Source organism: Lutjanus erythropterus, chromosome 18, assembly GCF_056507025.1.
Source record: "Lutjanus erythropterus isolate fLutEry1 chromosome 18, fLutEry1.hap2, whole genome shotgun sequence".
In the NCBI taxonomy this organism is placed as follows: Eukaryota; Metazoa; Chordata; class Actinopteri; order Lutjaniformes; family Lutjanidae; genus Lutjanus; species Lutjanus erythropterus.
This window is the reverse complement of record NC_139334.1, coordinates 23,824,964-23,846,585: the sequence shown is the minus strand read 5'-3', so window position 1 is coordinate 23,846,585 and position 21,622 is coordinate 23,824,964. Positions and strand designations below refer to the sequence as shown.

The 21,622-nt window shown below is 38.0% G+C and overlaps 3 protein-coding genes across 4 annotated transcripts in view; 1 reads left to right on the top strand and 2 right to left on the bottom strand.

Annotated features, from left to right (window-relative positions):
• Window positions 1-753, bottom strand: part of vps39 (VPS39 subunit of HOPS complex) — a 36,806-nt gene extending 36,053 nt beyond the window's left edge. For both annotated transcript variants that reach the window (XM_084742182.1, XM_084742183.1), the window contains exon 1: window positions 147-753. In XM_084742182.1, the coding sequence (XP_084598308.1) occupies window positions 147-219 (73 nt within the window). In that variant the 5' untranslated portion in view covers window positions 220-753. The remainder of the gene's footprint in view (window positions 1-146) is intronic.
• Window positions 754-3,889: 3,136 nt separating this feature from the next.
• Window positions 3,890-21,459, bottom strand: LOC146311100 (transmembrane protein 87A-like). Its single transcript, XM_084741927.1, has 20 exons — window positions 20,015-21,459; window positions 18,703-18,763; window positions 18,057-18,154; window positions 15,472-15,588; window positions 15,255-15,302; window positions 15,093-15,134; window positions 14,036-14,162; window positions 13,807-13,868; window positions 13,367-13,550; window positions 13,175-13,274; window positions 12,816-12,909; window positions 10,265-10,336; window positions 10,029-10,137; window positions 8,283-8,341; window positions 8,031-8,134; window positions 7,866-7,942; window positions 5,369-5,433; window positions 5,213-5,265; window positions 4,463-4,493; window positions 3,890-4,326 (listed from the first exon to the last, which is right to left on the bottom strand). The coding sequence occupies exons 1-20, from the start codon at window positions 20,117-20,119 to the stop codon at window positions 4,285-4,287; spliced, it is 1,650 nt and encodes a 549-aa protein (XP_084598053.1). The 5' UTR covers window positions 20,120-21,459; the 3' UTR covers window positions 3,890-4,284.
• ganc (glucosidase, alpha; neutral C) overlaps window positions 21,451-21,622 on the top strand; it is a 12,097-nt gene continuing 11,925 nt past the window's right edge. Inside the window, exon 1 of the mRNA XM_084741928.1 lies at window positions 21,451-21,494. Within this exon, the coding sequence (XP_084598054.1) occupies window positions 21,466-21,494 (29 nt within the window). The 5' untranslated portion in view covers window positions 21,451-21,465. The remainder of the gene's footprint in view (window positions 21,495-21,622) is intronic.

The window sequence follows — 21,622 nt, the reverse complement described above, 5'->3', positions numbered from 1 at the left end:
ATCATTCGTGTAAGTGGTGACGCAATTCATCACTTCTAGACAAGTGGGACATCCGAGATTGCAGTTCAATAAACACCCAGAGGTACCACTCCAATGTCAAATTATAAAATAGGAGCTGTTGGCTGCATTTAGTGTCAACAACTCACCCCATGCCGCAAGACAGTCAATCTGAAGAGGAAGTTTCTCCAGAATAGGCACTGGTTCATAGGCGTCATGCATGTTGAAGCAATGTTGTTTATTCAGTTAAGACTTGTCTGATGGATCAATCCCACACGGAGTTGACGCCTGTCGGACAACAGCTGACCGACTGACCGCTGATAGATGAGTCTGTCAGGGTGGTCCACCTTTCAGTGTCGCCATTAACCGACGGAGCAGTTCAGTGTTTCGACAGGCAATGAGGAAATCTGCTCTACTAACCCTTCTGTAACGCTATGCAGTTTGGCTTGTTGGCCAGCTATCTATCCAACCAAAACAACAGCTGATCGTTAGCCTGCTAGCTTACAGGTTAGCAAGCAGTGGCTACTGCTCCTAAACATTGTTCCCTGTCACTCCATGTCAACTGAAACCCGAACAAAGGCAGTCAGTTACTGCGTCGATGAAGACAAACGCAACATTTAGTTAACTTAATACAGATATTAAACACCGTGGCGGACAGTAGCGGTTAGTTTCGTTAGCCAGGTTAGCTTAGCTTGTTGTTACTTCCTCAGTTGTGTTGACGACGGCTGCGCGAGCGACTGGGGTTTTGACAGGCACGTGACTGAGGCCAGCGTGAGCACTCACGAGGAACGCATTAAAGGTGCAGTGACTGAATTAGTAGTCAGAGATAAATAGTGCAGTACAATTCTCGCGAGACAATATTCCTGCTAATTTTTAAAGAATCTTCAAATGTTTTAATATTTTTAAACAATAATGAATTATGCATTTTAATAAATAAATTGCTTTCATAAAAGAAGCGCAGAATGTTTAAATTCTATTTTAAAATTTGATAAATTATGAATATCATATCATCATCCTTTTAAATTTGTCATTTTTGTGATTATTATTTCAGTTTGTTTTTTATTGTAAAATGTTGCATGTAAAACTGTACATGTCATGCTACTTTGCATTTTAAAAAAAAAGCAATTTAATGTTGCAGCTCATTTGTTGCGAACTGTTGTGTTGTTTGAGGATAAATATATATTGCCTGGCATTTCTAAACACTAAAAGAGCATTCTAAAAGTAATACAGCAGTTTCTTCTGTGAAAAAAAAAAAATGAAAAAAAAACCTGACAATGTACCCAAGTTTCAATATAAATTTTATTTGCAGGACATACGCAAAAAGCCATACAATATCATCAGCTTCACATTACAATGCAGACTCACATCCAGAAACTGGGCTTCAGTGTCTCTCTAAAATAAAGTATCCTCAACAACACTTGGATAAATATAAAAAACATAAATAAAGGAATTTATAATATCCACACATACTGCAGTAGACTGCACAAGGACGGGGATATAATTCTGCCAGATGAGGCAAGACTATTTTCCAGTGTTAATGGGATAGGCTCAAAGGAATCTGTAATTGTGGTGAAATTAAAATTATTTATTTAGCATGTGCAGTATATCTTTTAAACTACTCTGTGCTACTGAATTTGGGTGGAAACTTTAACAAAACTGTGATCCAATTAGCAGAAGGAGTGAGATAGGATTACATACATACAGTAAACCACATCCGTGAGGTTTATCAATGGATTCTGTGATTCAGTAGCTACAAAAAATGTTTTCACTTTGGTGACGACATGAAGTGGACTTAAATTACTGCCGTTATGTGAAAAGCTACAAAATGTTACTTTTTTATACAGATGAAAATAAACATCCTCGATTTTAGACTAATTTCAGACTCTCTTCTGCTTGAAAATGGGTCTAAAAATGTTTTCATAAGATTCATACATTAAACTTGCTCACTCAGCAGTCTTTGATTTGTCAGTAAAAACTTGAAAACCATCAACATTAGTGTCACATTTTCAGTTACTTGAACTTTTCTGTGTAAAGATGACATCTCAGAGAAGTGGCGAAACGCTTGTGTGTACAAAATGGACACTTCTGATGACACTGTGTTTATAACAACTTGACTACTTGGCTTAGAAAGGGATTCATGACCAAGAGGGTCATTTACATTCTCCCATCCCACAAACCAGTGTGTTCCAGTTAACACAAGAATCCCAAAAAAACACAGATATATCAAGTTTTACCCTGACAAATGTGATATTATTCAAGTATCAGTCTTCACTGACGTAGCCACTGTCACATAAGAGTAACAGCAGCTTATTTATTTCTATATTCAGGATTACTCAGTTAGCCAGACAACAAAGTATTAGTCATTTGTTAACAATAAGACATACATACATAATGTGTCGATGCACCTACAAGAAATGAGCAGGAAATCTTCACTGGTAACACAAAAGCATTAAAACATCGTTTTTTAGTTATCTGGCTAAATGGCTAATCATACCATACAGTTGCTTGAGCATTTCAATATTAAAGGGTAACTTCGGTATTTTTCCCGTTGCAGCCAGCAGAAGTGAAACTAAGCTACAATGTAATGCTTCAGGGCAACTCCGCACAGCCAAAGTAAGTTCATTAAAAGTGCTTGTTTTTGCAGGTTCAGAATTTTATTTCAAGTATTTGACAACAACATATTTTGTTAAAGAGTAAGATCCTTTTAATTAATTATAAACAGGTGTTACTGTTCTCACTAAACTAAAGAGACTCCCTTTGCAAAACTGTAATTTTAACATAATTGTCATTAAAACTCGACAGAAACAAAATAAAACTCACCAAAGTTTGTGCTCCAACAATCACCAGGTCTGGTTGCTTTGAAATAAACCCTTAATTCACAGAGTTTGACGTGAAAATATGGCTCGACACATCACTGCATCACTGATGTCTAGCCTCCCTCTTGCTCCTCTTCTAATATTTTCACATCTAACTCAGTGAATTAAGGGTTTATTTCAACCAAACAACCAGAACTGCTGATTGTTGGAGCAGTGGAAGAACGAGCCAAGATTATTCTGGTGAGTTATATATTGTTTCTGTCAATTTTGAATAAAAATTACGATGAAGAGATGAAAATGGCAGTTTTGCAAAGAAAGTATGGTTAATGTAGCAAGAGCAACATCACAGCTGTTTCTAGTTTAATAAAATGTGTCTTACTCTTCAAAAGAAGTTCCTTTCTGTAGTGATCCTTTGGATAATATTATCAGATGATTAGAACAATAATCTGAGCCCGTCAGTGGCAAAACAAGCACCTTTAGTGGACACTAAAGTGCACAGTTGCCCGTAGCAATTGCACTGTAGCTTAGTTTTGCGTCTGCCAGCTGCAGTGCTCTCTCTCAATATTGGACCAATTTCAAAATTGTATTAGTCACTTAGACACAACAATATTGGGAAAATAGGGTTGAAAAATACCAAAGTTACACTTTTAATATAAATCAATATGTGACCTATAAATTATGCAACACAATAAAACACATGCTGAAAACATTTATCTAAGTGTCCATTGCTGTGTTGGCTTAAATATAATCTTATTGCACACTAACTTTGTGTTTTCAGCAGGTGTTTTCCCCCTTCTGTGCACTGATTTCCTGGGTGAAATAACAGCCAAGCATCATGATTTGTACTTGAGCAGATTTGAAAGCATAGTCCTACAAATTTGACCAATCAGAGACTAGGGTCAGTGGGAAATTTGTCGTTTTTATCTTGCACCCTAGTGCTCAAGAAACCACTTGCAATAAATAAATATATATATTAAATATTAATATATAATAATATTATTAAATACATATATTTAAATATTGTATTAGAAAAAACAAACACAGGAGAGGATTTTGATAAATATTCTATTTTCCACAAGGGCATTGTATAAAATGCCCACTTTCAGCTTGATTTTGGCCATGTTTGTGACATTGAAGAAACATCTTTGAAACAAATAAATTATTTATCAAAGTGCTCTGCTGTGTAAAGTAAATACTTCCTTCCAGAATGCCGATCTTGACATCCGACAGCCAACCCATCCAACTACAGGTCGAACAGTACTGCTGTAATATAAACACACTATTCATGCTTCATAGAGCTTATTAATGTGTTACACAATACCTGTGAGATCAAACTAAAAATGTGAAGTGTCTGGAGAGAACAGTTGGCTTTGCCCACATTTTTTGGTAATCCGACCACTTAGAACGCATTCATCGCTGCCTTAGTGATATCGCCCTCATTTCATTCTCACATCGTCTTTTGCATTTACTTCTACTCCATTTTGGATCTCTCCATCTTGGTCTTCAGGATTTCCTGGAACAAGAGAGCACAGATTAATGCATGTGCGGTAGCGTGACTCTGGAATTATATCACAGTAAACGCTACAGCCAGGAGCATTTTAGATAGAAATCATGAGACAAGCAGGAGGTACAGTAAAATGACCCTTTACCTCTTCCTCATCCAGCATTACAGGGAGAGCTCTGTAGAGAGAGAGAGAGAAAACAAACGCAGAGGAGGAGGCAGTGAATACATTCATACAGTCCAGGTCTGGGTCAAACAACATCTTAACACACTCTATAGCTGGTGTGTGCTTGCCAAGTGTTGTTATTTGATTATCAATAGTTTATGTTTCCAGTCTGAGCTGTCCTTGAGTAGAGTAGAGGCAGCCTTGAGGTTATAGAGACTGCCCCTAAGAGTGTCAGCTCCAGTGGTGGAAAGTAACAAATTACTTTTACTCAAGTATTGTATTTTAAGTACAATTTTGAGCTACATGTACTGTACTTGAGTATTGCCACGCTACTTTATTACTTACTTAGAGAGAGATCAAATTACTCAATATTTCACTAGAAATCAAAGACAAAATTCCAAAATATTAATAGAAATGTATGAATCAGTATTTATATATGTATCTCCCATTAAACATCTCATGACCCCTCAGGGTAATTCAAACGAGCTCCACTGACCGCTACTTGTGCACTGATACATTTAATGATTACGATATAAAAGTCACAGAACAAGAACTTTTACTTTTGATACTTCTTTCTAATACTTCTGTACTTTTACCGATATAAGATTTAAGTGAATAAAATTTACTCATAGTACTTATACAATGTAGTATATGTGCTTTTACTTAAGTAAAAGGTCTGAGTACTTCTTACACCTCTGCGTTCAAAATTTAAATTTGCTTAAATTTACTTACACATCAGCTACAGTTGTTGGAATGTTCTCCTCAACCCATTTTAGGTCTTCATCCTGCCAAAGGCAGAGTTTAGAAGAACAAAGTTTTTGAATTATGTGTGAAAAAACAATTAATGGATAAAAGAAGAGAGCTGTTGACAGAAGACATTCAACCCACCTCTTTACTCAACAGTTTTTGGGAGCCATTGGTATCAGGCTTCGAGCCTCTCATCTTCATCCCCTCTAAAAATAAATAAATAAATACGCAAGTTGAAATCACATAAAAGTCTTGTTTTCCAGTAATGTGATTATAACATAACTAGGTTATTCAATTTTCCATTTATATTATTATATGATTATGAGATAAATATTTCTAAATGACTCTGTGTGAACAGATTTAGATCACGACCTCAGTAGCACCAGGTTATACAACACAACACTGCAGCTGACAAGGTCGTCTTGTGAGGAGACCCAGATTATTTGCAGATGATTATTTGCAACACAAACTTACTGGAAAACACAGCTGGCACTCTGACAGACATTCACCAGAACAGAACAGATAATAAAGGTCGAATACGGAGTAATTAAGTCACCATCAGATCAGATCAAATGTCCATGACCTAAATGTTTCCACATTTAGTGTATTGATGTGGCAAACATGAGGAAAACTGTCTTATCTTCATCCCTGCAGCCCTCATGGGATCCACAATACACTATTTAAGAACTGAGTCAAAAAGCATCCAGTCAGTTCACCTAAAACAAATCTGGCTTTTGGCCTTCTATCAAAATTAGACAAACAGCTGATATCTATAATTATCAGTCACTATTTTCACCTTGTGAGTCTGAGTGTGAGTGTGCCTTCATGGCAAAATGTGGTCCTGGAGACACCTACTGTAGCAGGTATTTATATATTTGTGGATCATAGACTGTATAATAAATAGTAGACCGTGGTTCCAGGTGTTTTACATCTGCAGTCTCTCTAATGGCCAGCAGGGGGCTCCACTGGTTTCAAAAAGTTGTCTATGTAGCCTTATAGCAAAATCAATAAACCGTTTCCTGATGAGTTTACGGTCTCAATCCCTAGTTTCAAGAGTGAGTCTCCAGTGCAACACAGAGAGCTCAAGAAATAGATCAAACTGCTTATATATTACTTATATATTACTATATTGCCTATTTTGTGCCTAAAATGTTTTCAGAAACATATATTAGTGTACTGTTTAGAGTACTGTTTAGTGGCAATACGAGTAATTTTGTGGTCATGCAGGCCGTCATTATTTCTTGCTGAATGGACGAGCCAAAACCAAGCACCCAAGCCGCAGCAGGTCACCCACCAGCTCCACTGTGATCTCATTACAAGATGGTCTCTAGCTCTATTAATAATCACCTCTATAGACTGAATCACCATGACCTCATCCTAACAACAGCAGTCACTTCTGGGTAGAAAAAAGGCAGTTGATTTGAATTACGGAAATATGTCAAATTGTCAGAGTTGTTTATTTCTGCTGTTATTTTCAGCTGCAACTGTAACTTTTAAAGATTAAATAGTAAAACATGGTGGTCAGTCCTATCTGTGGCTCCTCCTGTGCTCATTTTATGTACTGGGTCTTTAGAGTGTGATAACAAACCAATAGAGACATCTCACTCAGCCTGCAATTCATGATGATATCCTCCCAGCTGTGTCTTTGTTTGGTTTATTTGGTGCTTCAAGGTCTGGTTCTGGCTACAGTCTATGCTTCAAAATAGTGACACCACGAAGTACCTTTTGGTTTGTGTCGATGTGTTTGAGAGAGAGAAGAAGGGGAGAGACTGTGTGCAGCTGTGCCCCCCTCAACTCCCACATCACCACTCAACCTTGTGCTAATGGTCGCGGCATCTGATTTGGCCTGAATAAAGTCTAACTGTATCTAGTTTTGTGAAAACTCAAGCTGTCATTTTCTTTAGTCTGTGGCCCTACAGGTATATTAGGTCTCCATCTTAATATTAAGGAAAGCATAAAACATGTATTTTAGTTGAATAAGATGTAAACACCATGAATAAAGAAAACTCAATATTCTGTCACAGAGACACGGGTTTTCAATCTGGAAATGACTGTAAATAAACAATGTGAGTCGTTCTATTAATGCTGACTTTTACTGGATACTAGAGTGCATATAAGATATGATTAGAAGACGACAACAGACATTTTTCACAGCAGCCATTGTAGCATGAAGCAGTGGTGTAAACACAGATGCTACTAATGATGCTAATTAACATTCTGTTCAGTTCAGGTCAAACAGAGTCAGGGTGCCGACTGCCTGCTGGCTCACTGGAAAGGCTCTGATAAACAGGACCTTCATCAGAATCACTGGTGACGCCTGTGTTTATCCTGTTCTTTCATGTCAATATGTCTGCCATGAAAAAGGTCAGGATAGTTTTGTTTGATGGAAAACATTAGCAACACATATTTCTGCTTTTTAGAATATCTAAACTGTGCTTGTGTTGTCAAAAACTGATATATCGCTAAATATTGACTGAAATGACTTCAATACTAATTTTTCACAGTATTATTATATACTCCAATATTAGCTGCGCTTTCTCGCTCCCTGTCTTCTTCTCATCACTTGTCTCATTTGTTATATCTACTGTCATGTTACAGCCTTGTTATGGTTATCTTTTCATAAAAATCAAAGTCTTACCAAAAGCCTCATTCAGCATGGGCTCCTTGGCCTCTTCCTCTTCATCATCTTCATCAATCAGAGGGGAATGGGAGAACCTGGAGAGAAAACAGAACCGAAAATAAAATACAACTACGGGCGACTTCAAATGACAGAAGTATCTTCGGGCTCCAGACCGACTCTGACCTCTGGCTGTTAGCAGAGGGCCGCAGCAGCACCATGATCACCAGCAGGATGGTGGAGAACAGGAGACGCCAGAAGGCATCTTCTACCCACACGTCCCTCCAACCCTGCGGAGACGATAAAAATAGAACAGAGGGAACACAGAGATGGATGTCATCAGGGTGGAAGGCAAGTGCACTTTTCATCTCTGCATAATCAAGAAACGGAAACTTCAACACAACACGATAATCAATCAATAACAGAAAACAAACTGACCGTCTGGCAGTCGACCAGCTGGAAGACTTTGCCGGTCCAGATGATGAATATGATGGACGCTGTGGACACAAAGTAAACAAGAGTCTCACTTTGATGTCTGTAAACAATATGCAAATAAGAAACAGGCCATGCAACCTCCCATCAGCTGAAACAGAGTTAGAAAAGGTCATCTGAGACACAGTGTTGGCAAATATAAAAAAATTAATTTCTTTAGTGCATGAGGAGCATATATCAAAACAATACAGGGCAAATGTGTTAAAGGAATAGTGCATACTTATTTGCTTTCTTGCTGAGAGTTAGATGAGATCAATACCATTCTCACATCTGTATGGCAAATATGTAGCCAGCAGCCAGTTAGCTTAGCTTAGCATAAACACTAGAAACAGGAGGCAACAGCTAGCCTGGCTCTGACCGAAGGTGACAAAATCTGCCTACCAGCACCTCTAAAGATCACAAATACATGCCTTTGTTTAATCTGTATGGCAAGATAGAAACTGAAACATGTATTTCAGTGTGTTTTTAAAAGTGATTTAAAAGGCACGACAAAGTTTGCGGCCTTGATCTCCACAGGCAGGCGATTCCACAGTCTCAGAGCCCTAACCACAAAGGTACAAATTTGGACCCACAAACTACAAGCAACAACACATTTTGAGGATCTCCGGGAGTGAGAAGGAAATAACTTTGGAGCTAGGCCTCTAAGGGCTTTGTAAGTAACGAATAATATCTAAAAATCATTTCTAAAAGCAACAGGTAACCAGTGTGAGCCAGAGTCAGTGAGATATGGTCATGGTTCTCAGTCCCCAGCCAAAATCCTGTCAGCAGAGTTTTGGATGAGCTGGAGATGTGAGAGGGATTTCTCGTCTGCCAGTTAGAGGTCCAGTTTGTAAGATTTAGTGGGTTTTACTGGCAGAATATGTCAGAAATTGAAGGTAATATTCCAAGTATGTTTCAATTAGTGTATGATCACTTGTTTTCATTACCTTAGAATGAAACATTTATATCTACAGAAGATGCAGGTTGTCTGTGCCACGATGAACCACCTGCCATTTTTCTACAGCAGCCCAGAACAGACAAACCTCTGGCTCTAGATAGTGGCTTTTATGTTTCCTTTTTTTCCACTGTTTCTGCAAGTTTCAACAAATTAAATGTATTCATTTTTTAAGACATTTTAAAGACCATAATGAATGCATCTTAGGATTAATTTCACATCCTTTCAGGCAAGAAAAGTACAAAGGATATGAAGACAAAGAGTTGTTTTCGTTTCGTTGTAGTTACTACAGCAGGATCAATACAATTTTTTTCCCCAAAAAGGCATTTAAAAGTGACTGTAATGCAACTTTATGAAAGTAACTTTATCTTCATCATCCAACAAATCTTTAAGACCTGTCAAAATTGTATTTAAGACATTTTAAGGCCTAAAATTCAGTTGTTGGATTTAAGACTTTTTAAGACAGTTTAAGGGCTGGCAGAGACCCTTTTACTTTGAAGGGGAGGGCGAGGAGGTGGTATTCAGTTGATTGAGCCGACATTGCCTCAATATCATGCATCAGATTTCCCCCTGGAGCCACAAAAGGTTTCATAGAGCTTTTTGCACATACGCTGTGGTGCAACCCAACACCTGTAACCAGAATTTGGTGCGTAAAATCTGTGACATTCCCCTTAAACTGATCATAATGATGCAGCTGTTTCTGAACCAAGGTACAGCTCTACTAAGAGGCAATTCATCATAGATCAGTTACTACTTACCGACAACAGAGAAGATGAGAGTGTTGGTGAAGTGCTGATACAAAGACAGTTTCACTACATTTCTGCGGAGCTTCAGGAGACGAGTGGTTTGAGACAGACTGATGAAAATGTGGATGCAAATTAAGGAAAACATTCAAATAACCATAATCAAAAGCATGAATCTGCAACACTGTCAAACTAAAGGCAAATCCTGATCATCCCCGAATAGCCATTTTGGCTGGTTGGGTAAAGGATATCCACCACATGACGCAGGAGTCAATAAGGGAAAGGCTGAGATTAGCCACCAAGGCAACCGTCCCATTGAAACCCTGAAAAAAAACGGCAAGAGTCAGATTTTACAAACGAGGCAAAACATGAGCCTAGAGAACAGCAGAGAGCAAAGCGTGTGTGTCTGTAAACATGACAGAAAGAGGGGAGAATTAACGAACCATGTGGAAAGCCACAGTGCTTTTATAAACATAAGATAAGCTTGTGTGAAAATCTGTTGAATATTTAAGTCTCCTTTCTTTGGAGCTGCCTCCTGACAAAACACATCTGCTCACAAACCTAACCAACCTCTCTCCATTCTTCTTGCTGCTTTTCTTATCTTAGGTTTGTTTGTATAACTTTGTGTTTGCATGACTTGCAGTGTCTTTGGCTGCTTTTGAATATCACTCTTAGATCAAATTCGTCATTCCCTATTATCATCACTTGTCTGCCTCCCAGAGACTGAATCCCTGCGTAACCTTCTCCCTCTATCGTCTCCGCCACTCAAATCAAATTTATTTATACAGAGTGCCTTGAAAGCTGTGCCAGGCAAGAGTTTTATGTAAAAATACACCACCACTATCAGCATCAATCAGCTTGTGGCAGCTGCAACAGATAATGTTCTATCTGCACAAGCTGAAACGCAGTGGGTTTGTTATATTTGCCTGGATGAAATTCATCTGCAGCCACAGAAAATTATGAATTATGGCTTAGAAGCAAAATAGAAATGTTTTCCTAAAGAGTGTTCCTCCAGACTCGGTGTTAAGTCTTTACTCATCCATTCGGTATATTTTGGAACACAGCAGGCTTGACTGATCTAAATAGGATGGCCAAACCTGATTTGACTCAAGAAAATCTTAGTGCAGCATGAAATCACATCACAGGCATGATGCAAAAAGGCACATTGCTGAATGAAATGTTCATTAAAACAACACGTTTGTTGTCAACATCTTAAGAATCACAACTCTCACAAGCTGTTTTAGTTTTTGTTTTAGTGAGTATCTAAGAAAATAAAAAGAAATTCTAATGAGAGAAAACCAATATGTCAGAATGGCAAATGTTTATTATTTCCATACATCTTAAAAGTATCTGTATGTCATTGCTGATGTTTAGGCTGCTTTTAGTACCTGATGAATGGACATTTTAGACAGAGGATAGGTGGCTTTTATGTGCTCTGTGATGGATTTTTATGCTTTCTTTCTTTCTTTCTTTCTTTCTTTCTTTCTTTCTTTCTTTCTTTCTTTCTTTCTTTCTGTGCACTGTCTTGTTTCTCTCATTGTGGGTACTGACTGTTCTTCAGCACACAGGGTGATACTTTGCTTCCTCTGTGAAGGTGCTCATCAGCAGGAACATGTGAACTACTCTAGTAAATCTCAGTGCTTACTAGGAAATCATAAATGTTAAGAAAAGGGATCATACGAGGTGCATAACAATGGAGGGTCTGTCTCTAGTGAGACATTGCATGGAGAGTAGTATTTGAATGGGTCACAAAGTAAGTGTGACACTAGAAACAATGGTGCCTCTGAGGAGAAGTTGTTCTTGTTATTGGAATATTGGTAATTTGTTAACAACTGTGTATCAGCTAAAGGTCAGGGGCCACCTCAAGTTAGGATTTTCCTTAAAATCAGAGTTAAGGTTTCCTTAACATAAAATCAGCTGCACAAAACACCCTCAGTCTTCTCCTGACTTTTTCCTTAAAACGTTCACTTAAGTATTAAGGCCTTTCTCCGTGCCTTGGTCTTTCAGAGTTGAATCCTTTGAAGTTCGTTACAAGACCTTAGAGTCTAGAGAAGGCTGGTTATGTCATTAAGCCTGCTTTATTTTAGCTAGCTGGACTATCACGTTACCTTAAGTTGCTGTCACAGTCTAGTTTAATTCTACAGCTTAAATACTTTAATATCTAATGAAATGAACAATAGATAAATAATAACTCTAACTAGTAAGATTTCTTTCACTGTCAGTCATAGAAGCAACAACAGTTACTCTAACCTTAGTGGTTACTTCATGTAAGCTCCAAGTTTTTTGGGTTTTTTTTCAAGTTATTCCTACCAGTTTTGTTAGAGTCCTTCCTGTAATTAGTGATCTCTTTGTTGGTAAGAACAGAAAAAGCTGTCCTAATTTTTTTGACCTCTTACATGGAGGTGATAACAGGTATCAAAAGTGCCATTGCAAGCAAACTAATAGTCTGGAAATGTGAATAGGTACGTGAATCCCTCGGGAGAAATTAAGCCTTAATAGTCATATTTAAGGAGAAAAGTCGGGCTTTTGTGCAACCAGCCCCAGGCGCGAGAGTCTGAGGGAGACAAACTATTCTGGGATTCATGAGACTGCAGGTAGAAATACGGCTGCCAAAATTTCATCAAGGTACTTCTCCTAGCAGACAAGCGAGAGTCCATTTGCATAAGATATTTCAATAAGCCTCTGATAGAACTGAATACATTTACTGCTAGAAATTCCACAACACACTCTGAGTTGGCCAAAATAAATTTTGAGAATGACAAAGTGAGAGACTGATGGAGTTCATTAATAGATGATACTTACACCTGTCACTCTAAGCACACCTTCCACAGAGGAGAAGAGGAGATAGAGAAGCCCAACAGCTACCAGCCGGTGCACTGTGGTACCCAACCTGGGCCTAAACAAGTGACAGGAATAATTGTTCATTATACAACAAATGTATGAGCAGCAAGTTCCCCACTGGGTTTGAATTTGTAAAGATTAATGACTCCTCATTTTAGAGGAGAAATCTAAAAAAACAAACAAACAAAAAAAGCACAAAAACACCCTGTGCTTTGAAGTTATATACTATAAATCAAACCATGCCTTTTAAGTCCCTTTAAAATCCCTGTGAGATATAACACGAAACTGACAAAAGGTCAGTTTTAAAAGAGTAAACTTACTTGACTATACCATAACCAAGACTGACGATGAGGACCAGGATTCGGGCCAGAGATCTTTTGAGCGCAGAGAGCAGCTCAGCAAAAATCACAGCACCTTGAACTGTGAAGACACGCAAACAAAATGATGATTACATCAGAAGAAAAGAGGGGGAAAAAAAATCACAGACAGGCAAATATATAAAATCGACCAACCATAGTCTCCTTTGTAACGGATGCTCTGGTACTCTGAGTAAAACACAGCTTTTTCCAGCATGCCAAGGATGATGACAGCGCCAATCCAGAACTGGATCCGCAGCAGATCCCTCCAATAGCAGGCACACCAGAAGAGCCAGAGAGCCCCGAACAGCACGTACACAATGCACATGGCCATGAAGAACTGTGATGGACACAAGGAAGACAAAAGTGTTCAGCTTTGTTCAGGGTTTCTTCTATTTTCCATTTCAAAATTCCACACCTTTCCAGACTCAAATTTCTTGACTTCTTCGTGGATTTTTTAGGACAATATTTGATTCTGTATGTGTCGATTTGAAAACTTTTGTGGCCAAAAATTCTGTTTGGATGGTAATGTGATTTATTTATATAATCTGTATCTTTTTTAAAAACCCTGCCTTTACACAAAGCATAACACATACCATCATCAGGGGCCAGTCTGCTGGAGAGGAGTAGTCATATGGTCCCTTCATCTCAACTTTCACTGGGGAAAGAAAAATAAAAAAAAAGTCACATCTCCTGAAACAAACATGAGACTTCTTAAAATATTTAATTATTAGATGTTAAATTCCTTTTTTCTTTACCAGTTTATTTACTGAACAAATATGAGATATCCTTAAGATTTTGAAGTGAAATGGTGCAGTTTCTCACTTGTGAAAGCAAAGTTGGGCAGCTCTTCTCCATTGTCTTCATCGTCAACTCCACGGAACAAAGGCTGCACCTTCACTATGAACAGATATGGACTGTCCTCCCAAGCTTTGGCCACTGCTCCGATATCCTGCAAAAATATGTTTGTGAGTCAAGAATCATGCAAGGTACACTATTTTCTTATTAATACTTTTTATGTACATACACCAAAACTATAAATCAATAAATGTTAGAACTAACAGTTTTTGCAATGATTCAATATCTACAAAGCATCAGACAGAACTGAAACTTTACAAGGTCACATTTTGACATCGTAGTGCAGAGTCCCTTAAAGGTCACGGTAGGATCATTTATGCCTCAGCACCAGCGATCACCATGGTCAGAAGGTATTATGTTTTCGGGTTGTCCCTCAATCCATCTGGCCCATTCTTGTTATTGTGACATCTCAAGAACTCCAAACTCCTTTTTGGATGTCTGAGCTCCTCACTCTGTCTTTAAGGCCCCGCCACCCTACATGGGAAACAAATTAAGGCCCCTCCTTTCTGCTACTTCTTTCTTTGTGACCATGAGAGAAAATACATAGGTGAAATCTTTGCCCTCCAGCTCAGCTGCGTCTTCACCACAATAGTGATGCTCCATATTTGCTGTCACTTGTGAACACGTCAGACTTGCAGGTGCTAAGCAATAAATGCATAAAGTGTCAGATTTGCTCTTCTGTCTTCCTCTATTTTCACTGCAGTTTGTGCTTATTATGAGCTTTAAAATGAGCCAAGAGAAGTAGAAAGCAGGTTGATTTTAGCTCCAATTCCTATGTTACTTCTGTCTTAATGTTTTTTAGAAGTTGGGGTGGACACATCCCCTTCAGTCCACAATATTATAACTGGACTGGACCAACAAACAAACTGTACTTATGGATCACGAGGAATGCAAAAAGGGAACCCAATTAATTCACACAAGAAATTCACAAACAATGACTCACAAACATTGATCTTCCAGGGTCTATTTAAATAAAAACATTCATTCAAAGACAGTTATAATAAAAGCAATAAACATGTCTTACTGGCTTGTCCGACCAAAAGAAGGTCTGATTCGATGGGTCACTCTAAACAGAACATAGAGCATATTGTTAAGGTAAATAGACAAAACAAACAAGTTCAAAAAACAAGAGTTTTTAGATATTATGATCAGTTTGGTAAAAATCAATCCATGCTCAGTGACTCACCTTTGGGCTCGTGAGGGGCTGATATGGGTTGAAGTCTGCGTAATACACCTAGAGGACAGAGTAATGAAATCTTTATGAAGTTACCTGAAATACACAGACGTTAGATCAGCTCTGCACTAAAAAACACAGAGGCTGAACATACTGTATGTGCACAGTGGTGATTAAATGTGCTGTCCCTTGTAAGAGAAGAGAGAGACTTTCTGTCTCAATCACAAACCTTTGGTAAGAAGAGGGACGAGCAGTTATCAAAGTACATGTAGCCCTGACTGTAGAAGCCGCTCCAGCCTTCTTTCAACATGTGATCCATGCCAAACATGTTCATCGCTTTGTTGTACTGCAAACGACAGTGAGACGAAAATGAGTTACACTATAAATCTACACTGATGTTGTAACATCCTAATGAATAAATAGAGGACAGTGCTGTCTGCATATAAACTACTTATCCAATAAAGGTTGGATGACAATAAGTTTCATAGCTCATAGTTCAGTGCAGGAATTAGACATCAGTTCATCTATAAGAAACTAAACATGATTCCTGTTCAGACAGTGGAAAGAAATTCAAATGCCTAATAACACTTCAGCCCAACAACCCAGGCTGGTAAACACAGCAAAATAAATGCTGAAAGAATAGTTCCAAAAAAATCCAACTCACACATGTGGCTTACTTTGCTTTCACAACAGATTTATGGTGACGCTGCGGCTGCACATCTGAAGCACACATTAGCTTGTCAGTGCAGTTTTTTGATGACAGTTGCAAACTAACGTCCAGATGTCTGAGCATGTGAGTGATGAAGACGGAGTTTAAATGAAATACTTGGAGATATACATTTTCCACTGCATGTGGGGTTGCAAAGAGAGTGCCTTTTTGGTGCAAGATTTCACAAATAATAAGCTTTAAAGCTACCCCTCGATCTTATTATGTTTATTTTGGGGTCATGTCTTCCCACCCTAGTCATATCAAGAAACAAACTCTAATGGATATGTGTTTACTCCATAGTGTTCAATCGTGGCCACATCTGGGACAGTGGCTTAGAGAAATTAATCATTTTTTATGCTATGAAGAAGATAATCCCAAAATGAAAAGGTGAAATCTTTAAAACAATTTGGAGCCCTTTCACCCAACTACTGAATGTTATTGTGATATTTCCCTTTGCTCCCCACCTAATATGGAAAAGTGTATACTTTTTTATAAATTATGAAGAATTGTTTTAATTTTTCAAATGAATAGGACAGAGATATTTTGCCAGTAATCATTTGTGAGCTGCTTTAACATGCCTCTTAAACTGATGTCATTATGTGCACTTTCTAGGATAATGTTGCTCCTACCCAATTTTTATTTTAGTTTGTTTTTATTTAATTTTTCAAATTTATTTTCAATTGTTATTATCCTCATTTTTAGTACTGGCTTTTCTATGCCTCTATAATTTATCATTTTGATACTAGGTTTGTGTAAGGCATGATGTTTCAAAAAAAAAAAAAAGGAAGAAAAGAAACAGTTTGCTGATCATTTCAGAATCATTACTTTACAGTATTTGGTCTCACTATAACAACACATTGTTAAACGTACTCTTGTGTCTTGTCTTTTTTGGAACAAAGTGTTCAAGACTTCCTCTTGACTTCTGCCAGACTGTAAAGAACAAATAAGAAAGTATGCTGCCCTTGTCTTGCAACCTGTTCTCCCTGTTTCAGGTGGTTTGAATCTGACAAAAGAGGACACTGACATTTCAAAACATGTCTGAATGAAAAATGTCTTCATCGGGCTGCAGGTGACCTTGATATATCCTCTCTTTGTCCCTCTTCTTTGAGACCGACAGCGACAAGGTGAAGCGCTTCAAAGTCATAGTAGCAGCTGAGTTTGAGATGCTTCTGGACAAAGAGCCGGCACAAAGATGGACACTGAGCCTACGGTCATGAAAACGCTTTGAGGAAGGGCACACCAGCTGCTCTGAATGACAGACTGTTGATGCTGAATGTGAAGCGAAAGCCCCTAAACTGGTGAAAAGTCTGTGAAGTGAACTTTCTGAGAGAGAAAAGTGGCAAAAATATGAAGATATAGATAAACTTGTCTCTCTTTTGCAAAATCCATGAAGCAGGTACCAGGGTGACTTTTAAATGCCTCAGCTGAATTAAATTTAAGGCCAGTTTTGTAATAAAACTAAACATCAAATGTCAAAATATTGGTACTCTTCTGAGTAAATACATATATTCTCTGTTATAAATTATAAGTAAGGCAAAATGACAATAACTGGTTGAGATATTTGTCTGAATAAATTTCTTGAAAAAACAACTGTGTACCTTTATATCATCTGCATGACATCTGTAAATGTGCAAGAATATAATTTCTGTAGGCACCCTGAACTACACAATTCAATTCAGGGAACCTCAGTCAACTTTCTCCTTCGTCTCCTTCGTTGTTTCCTGTGCTTAGATATTCTTTTTTATTTTAATATTTTATGGGGGGCTTTTATTTTATTTTTATTTTTTTTAGGAAAGCTGAAGTAAGGACAAGAAAGGGGAGAGAAAGTGAGGGAATGACATGCAGCTAAAGGTCGCAGGCAGGAGTCAAACCCACGGCTACTGCAGAGGACTCAGAGTCTCAGTATATGGGGCGGACGCTCTACCAACTGAGCTACCAGGCCACCAGATACATAAGAAAGTTCAAGTGATCTGATTTTGAGTGCTACTGATTTTTAAAACCCAGTTCACGTTGATCTTATCTACAGCACCTGTGTGTGATATCAACATTTATGGCAGAGCAAACAGTTGAGACTCAGATATCAGCAGACAAAAGTCAATACTCACTAGTGTGCCAAAGACCTCATTGTAGCAAACAGAGGAGCGCAGGTACCAGCTGATGTTGAAGGCCAGGTTTTTGTCACATGACGCTGTGGCACCCTGGACTGCAGAGACATAAAAGATGAGCAGTTACTCAAAGGGTGGAGCACTGGATTATCGTACAGTTTTTGTGTACATACAACATGTACACACACCTCGTCTGTTCTATTTCAAAAGGTGACTTCCACTTTTCCCCTACATCACATTGCTGCATTGCATTTTGGTCTGTTTTATGCAACTATGGGAGTATCAGCATCTCTCCCTCTTTTACAGTATTGTGGATCTCTTTTTGCTGATGCAAAGTGGTGATTCCTTAAGGTCTTTATTCATCAGGGCGTGATGAACAGATTTTGTCATTATTTTAGTTGTCAATATTTTTTGCAGTGGACCTGCAAAAAATATTGACACAATTTAGTCATCAAAAAAGGACATCCACGAATATTTATTGTCAAAATTTTCATTGACATAATGTAGTGATGTAGGAAAATGGCACCATCATTGTTGATATAAATTACGAAATACCCCAGTTGTGTAGTAGGAAAGCTAAAAAAAAAAAAAAAAAAAAAAAACATAACAACAAAACAATGCACGATGAAGACATCAGACTACTTACACTTCATGAAGATGGTGGTGTTGGCGTACAGCGTTTTTCGAAACACTGAAGTATCCTTTGTCTGAGAACACAAAAGAGACAAATTGGTTCTTATCTGACAACTCAAGCTCAGTGAGACCGCATATTAATATCAACACCCTGTTTGGAGCTACTTTAGACCACACAATAAGATGAAATGGTATGAAAAGTGCATTTAACAATCATAGTGGCCAAAATGATCAGTATTGTTGTGGTATTGTTAAAATGTTCAACTGTTTGAAATGACATCATGTCCTTTGCGATGTCACTATTTTCAATGACACAAAACAAACCCACATTGCTGCTGCGCCTGAGTCTGGAAGACCATTGCTAATAAATTTATCTATTTTTCTTTAAAAAAAAACAAACTCAAACCTATAAATTGATTATTAAAATAGTTAGTGATTAATTTAATTATCAATTACTTGATTAATCATCGCAACTCTAAATTGCAGGTAAAAGAAAACATAAATGCCTATGAAAGTGGTTGATTTTTTTTTTTTTAAAGAACTATAAACTTGGTCAGCATCACTGAATTTTGATGGAGACAGATGCCCTTTGTTTAACTGTGTTTAATTTCCAAGAACTACAATCTGGTGGGATGTTCCTGTAACTTGATATAGAGGCAGGACTTCTTGTGAATTTTCACCTGAGTGTCATAATTTATTTGTTAATTCTTAGTAACTTAAGTTGTCAAACAAATGTAGTTGATAAGTAAAATGATATGCCTCTGAAATGCAGTGGTGTAGAGGTGGCAAAAATGAAAAGTACCTCAAATTGCACAGGACTTAAGTGATAAATGTTTTCCTCTCTGTCAAGAATAATTACACTCTGAGGTAACAACCGGCTTATCTTAACCACAACATACTGCTCTCTGATAGAGTCATTTTCTTTTCATTATCTGTCTGCAGAGTGAGCTTACACTCCATTTTCCTCTGTAACACACTTGTAAATATCATTATGTCCCAACAGATGAGCTGCCTTTATTTAATTCCACTGGTAACACAGAAGATGTGCACTGCTATCTAGCAGGAGGTAATAGCATAATTGACAAGCAGAGAAATGACTTTAAATTAGGGCAGTAGTAAGCTAACTCATTCACAATGAGAGGCTCATGCTGTCAGACTAGCAAAACAGGAACTGTCAAAGCACCGTCTTCAAGGAGGAACATACAGCTGAATGGAGAGTTGCTAAGAGCTAGTTAGCTACCCGGCTAACAGCTGCTGCAGAAGATTTGGCTCGACAGGCTATGCAATAACCGTAAAAATGTACATGTCGAAGGCGTAACACTGACCGAGTTGATGTCCACGTTCCGTACGGAGACCTCTGCCGCTGTCCCGAGGCGGAAAACTAATGCAAAAAGGAGCAAACATAGCCGAGACGTCTGTGGCATCTTCATTTGTGCATCTACTACAGGTCAGACTCGTATCCGCCTCCAGGTCCGGGCTGCCTCTGGTTGTAGTTCACGGCGTGTCGTCACCAGAGGGCGACAGAACACATCAAAGACCGTTGTGGACCAGAGGAGAACTGCAAGCCAAACCCTCCAGTTCTTGGTTTTAATGAAGGAAATTAAACAATAAGTATCTTTATTTAAGTTCTCAGGAAAAAAACAACTTTCTTTAGGTTACTTTATGTTACATTTGTGTTGCTTTTGTTGTCTTTTGCTACGTGATGGATTTATTAATTGTTTTATTGTTGTTTGTGTGTTGCGGGTGTCCTTAAACATTATTTGTGTCGACATTTTGAAATAAAGCGAGAAAAAGAAATATAATTAAGTATGGAAGCACATTTCCGCTGGTAAATGAGAAAAAATACTCCCACGGTAAGTCATGAGATAAATAGTTGTTTTGGCCAAATTATAAAAGTGATAAGATAAAAAGTTGAAGTGATGAGCTAAAAAGTCATTATAATAAATTGAGAAAAAATTATGGAGGAACAGGTCAACAGGAACCAAGCACCAAAAATTAAAATAAAATAAAATGAATTAAATATTTTTTCTTCTGATAAGTATCTTATAAACTTAGAAACTTAGCACTAAATATACTTAAATTACTCTCAACAATCATTCTAGCTTCTCCGTTTTTTGTTTGTTTATTTGTTTTTTCATATTTGGATGAGACTGACAAACTGCTGGCAACAACGTAAGAACTCTTACTTTGAAGGCATGTTAAACTAAAATTAAAACTGAGACATCAAATTGAATTTAAGTTTTTGTTTCTGTTCACCAAAACACGAAACTATTGTTTCCCCCTCACTTCTGCAAGTCTCAGCTTCAATCCAAACCGCACCACAACCTGTAGAAGTTTACTTTGGAAACTTCCACGGACTTCCGGAGGATATGACACTTGGTCGAATCTGGATTTGAAGGGGGACCCCAAACCTGCGACATATCTCGCGAGAGTGATGATTTTAACCGTAACCATAATCTTTTCCTGGCCCTAATCAAGTGTTTTCTGTCTCCAAACCTAGGCAGATCCTAACCAGAGCGCTGTCACATAAATCATAAAATCATGTTCACAATTTAAGACATGACGCTTACAAATATCGCGAGAGTTTCGCAAATCAAGGGATCCCTTCTAAAAACGACGTGATTTCATATCCTGCTTTGCTTTTACAGATTGCTTGTCCCTGTCAACGTGAAAGAGAGCGTACAAGATCACGGATAAACAATGTAGTTAATGCTCATATGAAAAGACCGCAAGCGACTGCTAACTTCTGTTTTTTCTGTCTGCCTTTCAGCTTCAAATGGCGGCAGTGAACCAACCCGTTGTCAGGTATAAACAGTGTTGTTTCTAGTTTCAGTATTGACTTTTCACATGGGGTCTACGTGTGAAAGCCATTTGAAGTACTGATAACGTACGCTTATAATGTGTATTGAATGGTAGTCCGTGTCAACATGGCT

Excerpts from the sequence above, each read along its gene's own strand:
- LOC146311100 (XM_084741927.1), bottom strand. The coding sequence starts at position 20,119 with ATGAAGATGCCACAGACGTCTCGGCTATGTTTGCTCCTTTTTGCATTA. Across the intron at positions 4,494-5,212 it reads CCAACAACTGTAGCTGATGT|AGCTCTCCCTGTAATGCTGG; the intron begins GTAAGTAAATTT and ends CTCTCTCTACAG. Across the intron at positions 4,327-4,462 it reads TAATGCTGGATGAGGAAGAG|GAAATCCTGAAGACCAAGAT; the intron begins GTAAAGGGTCAT and ends CTCTTGTTCCAG.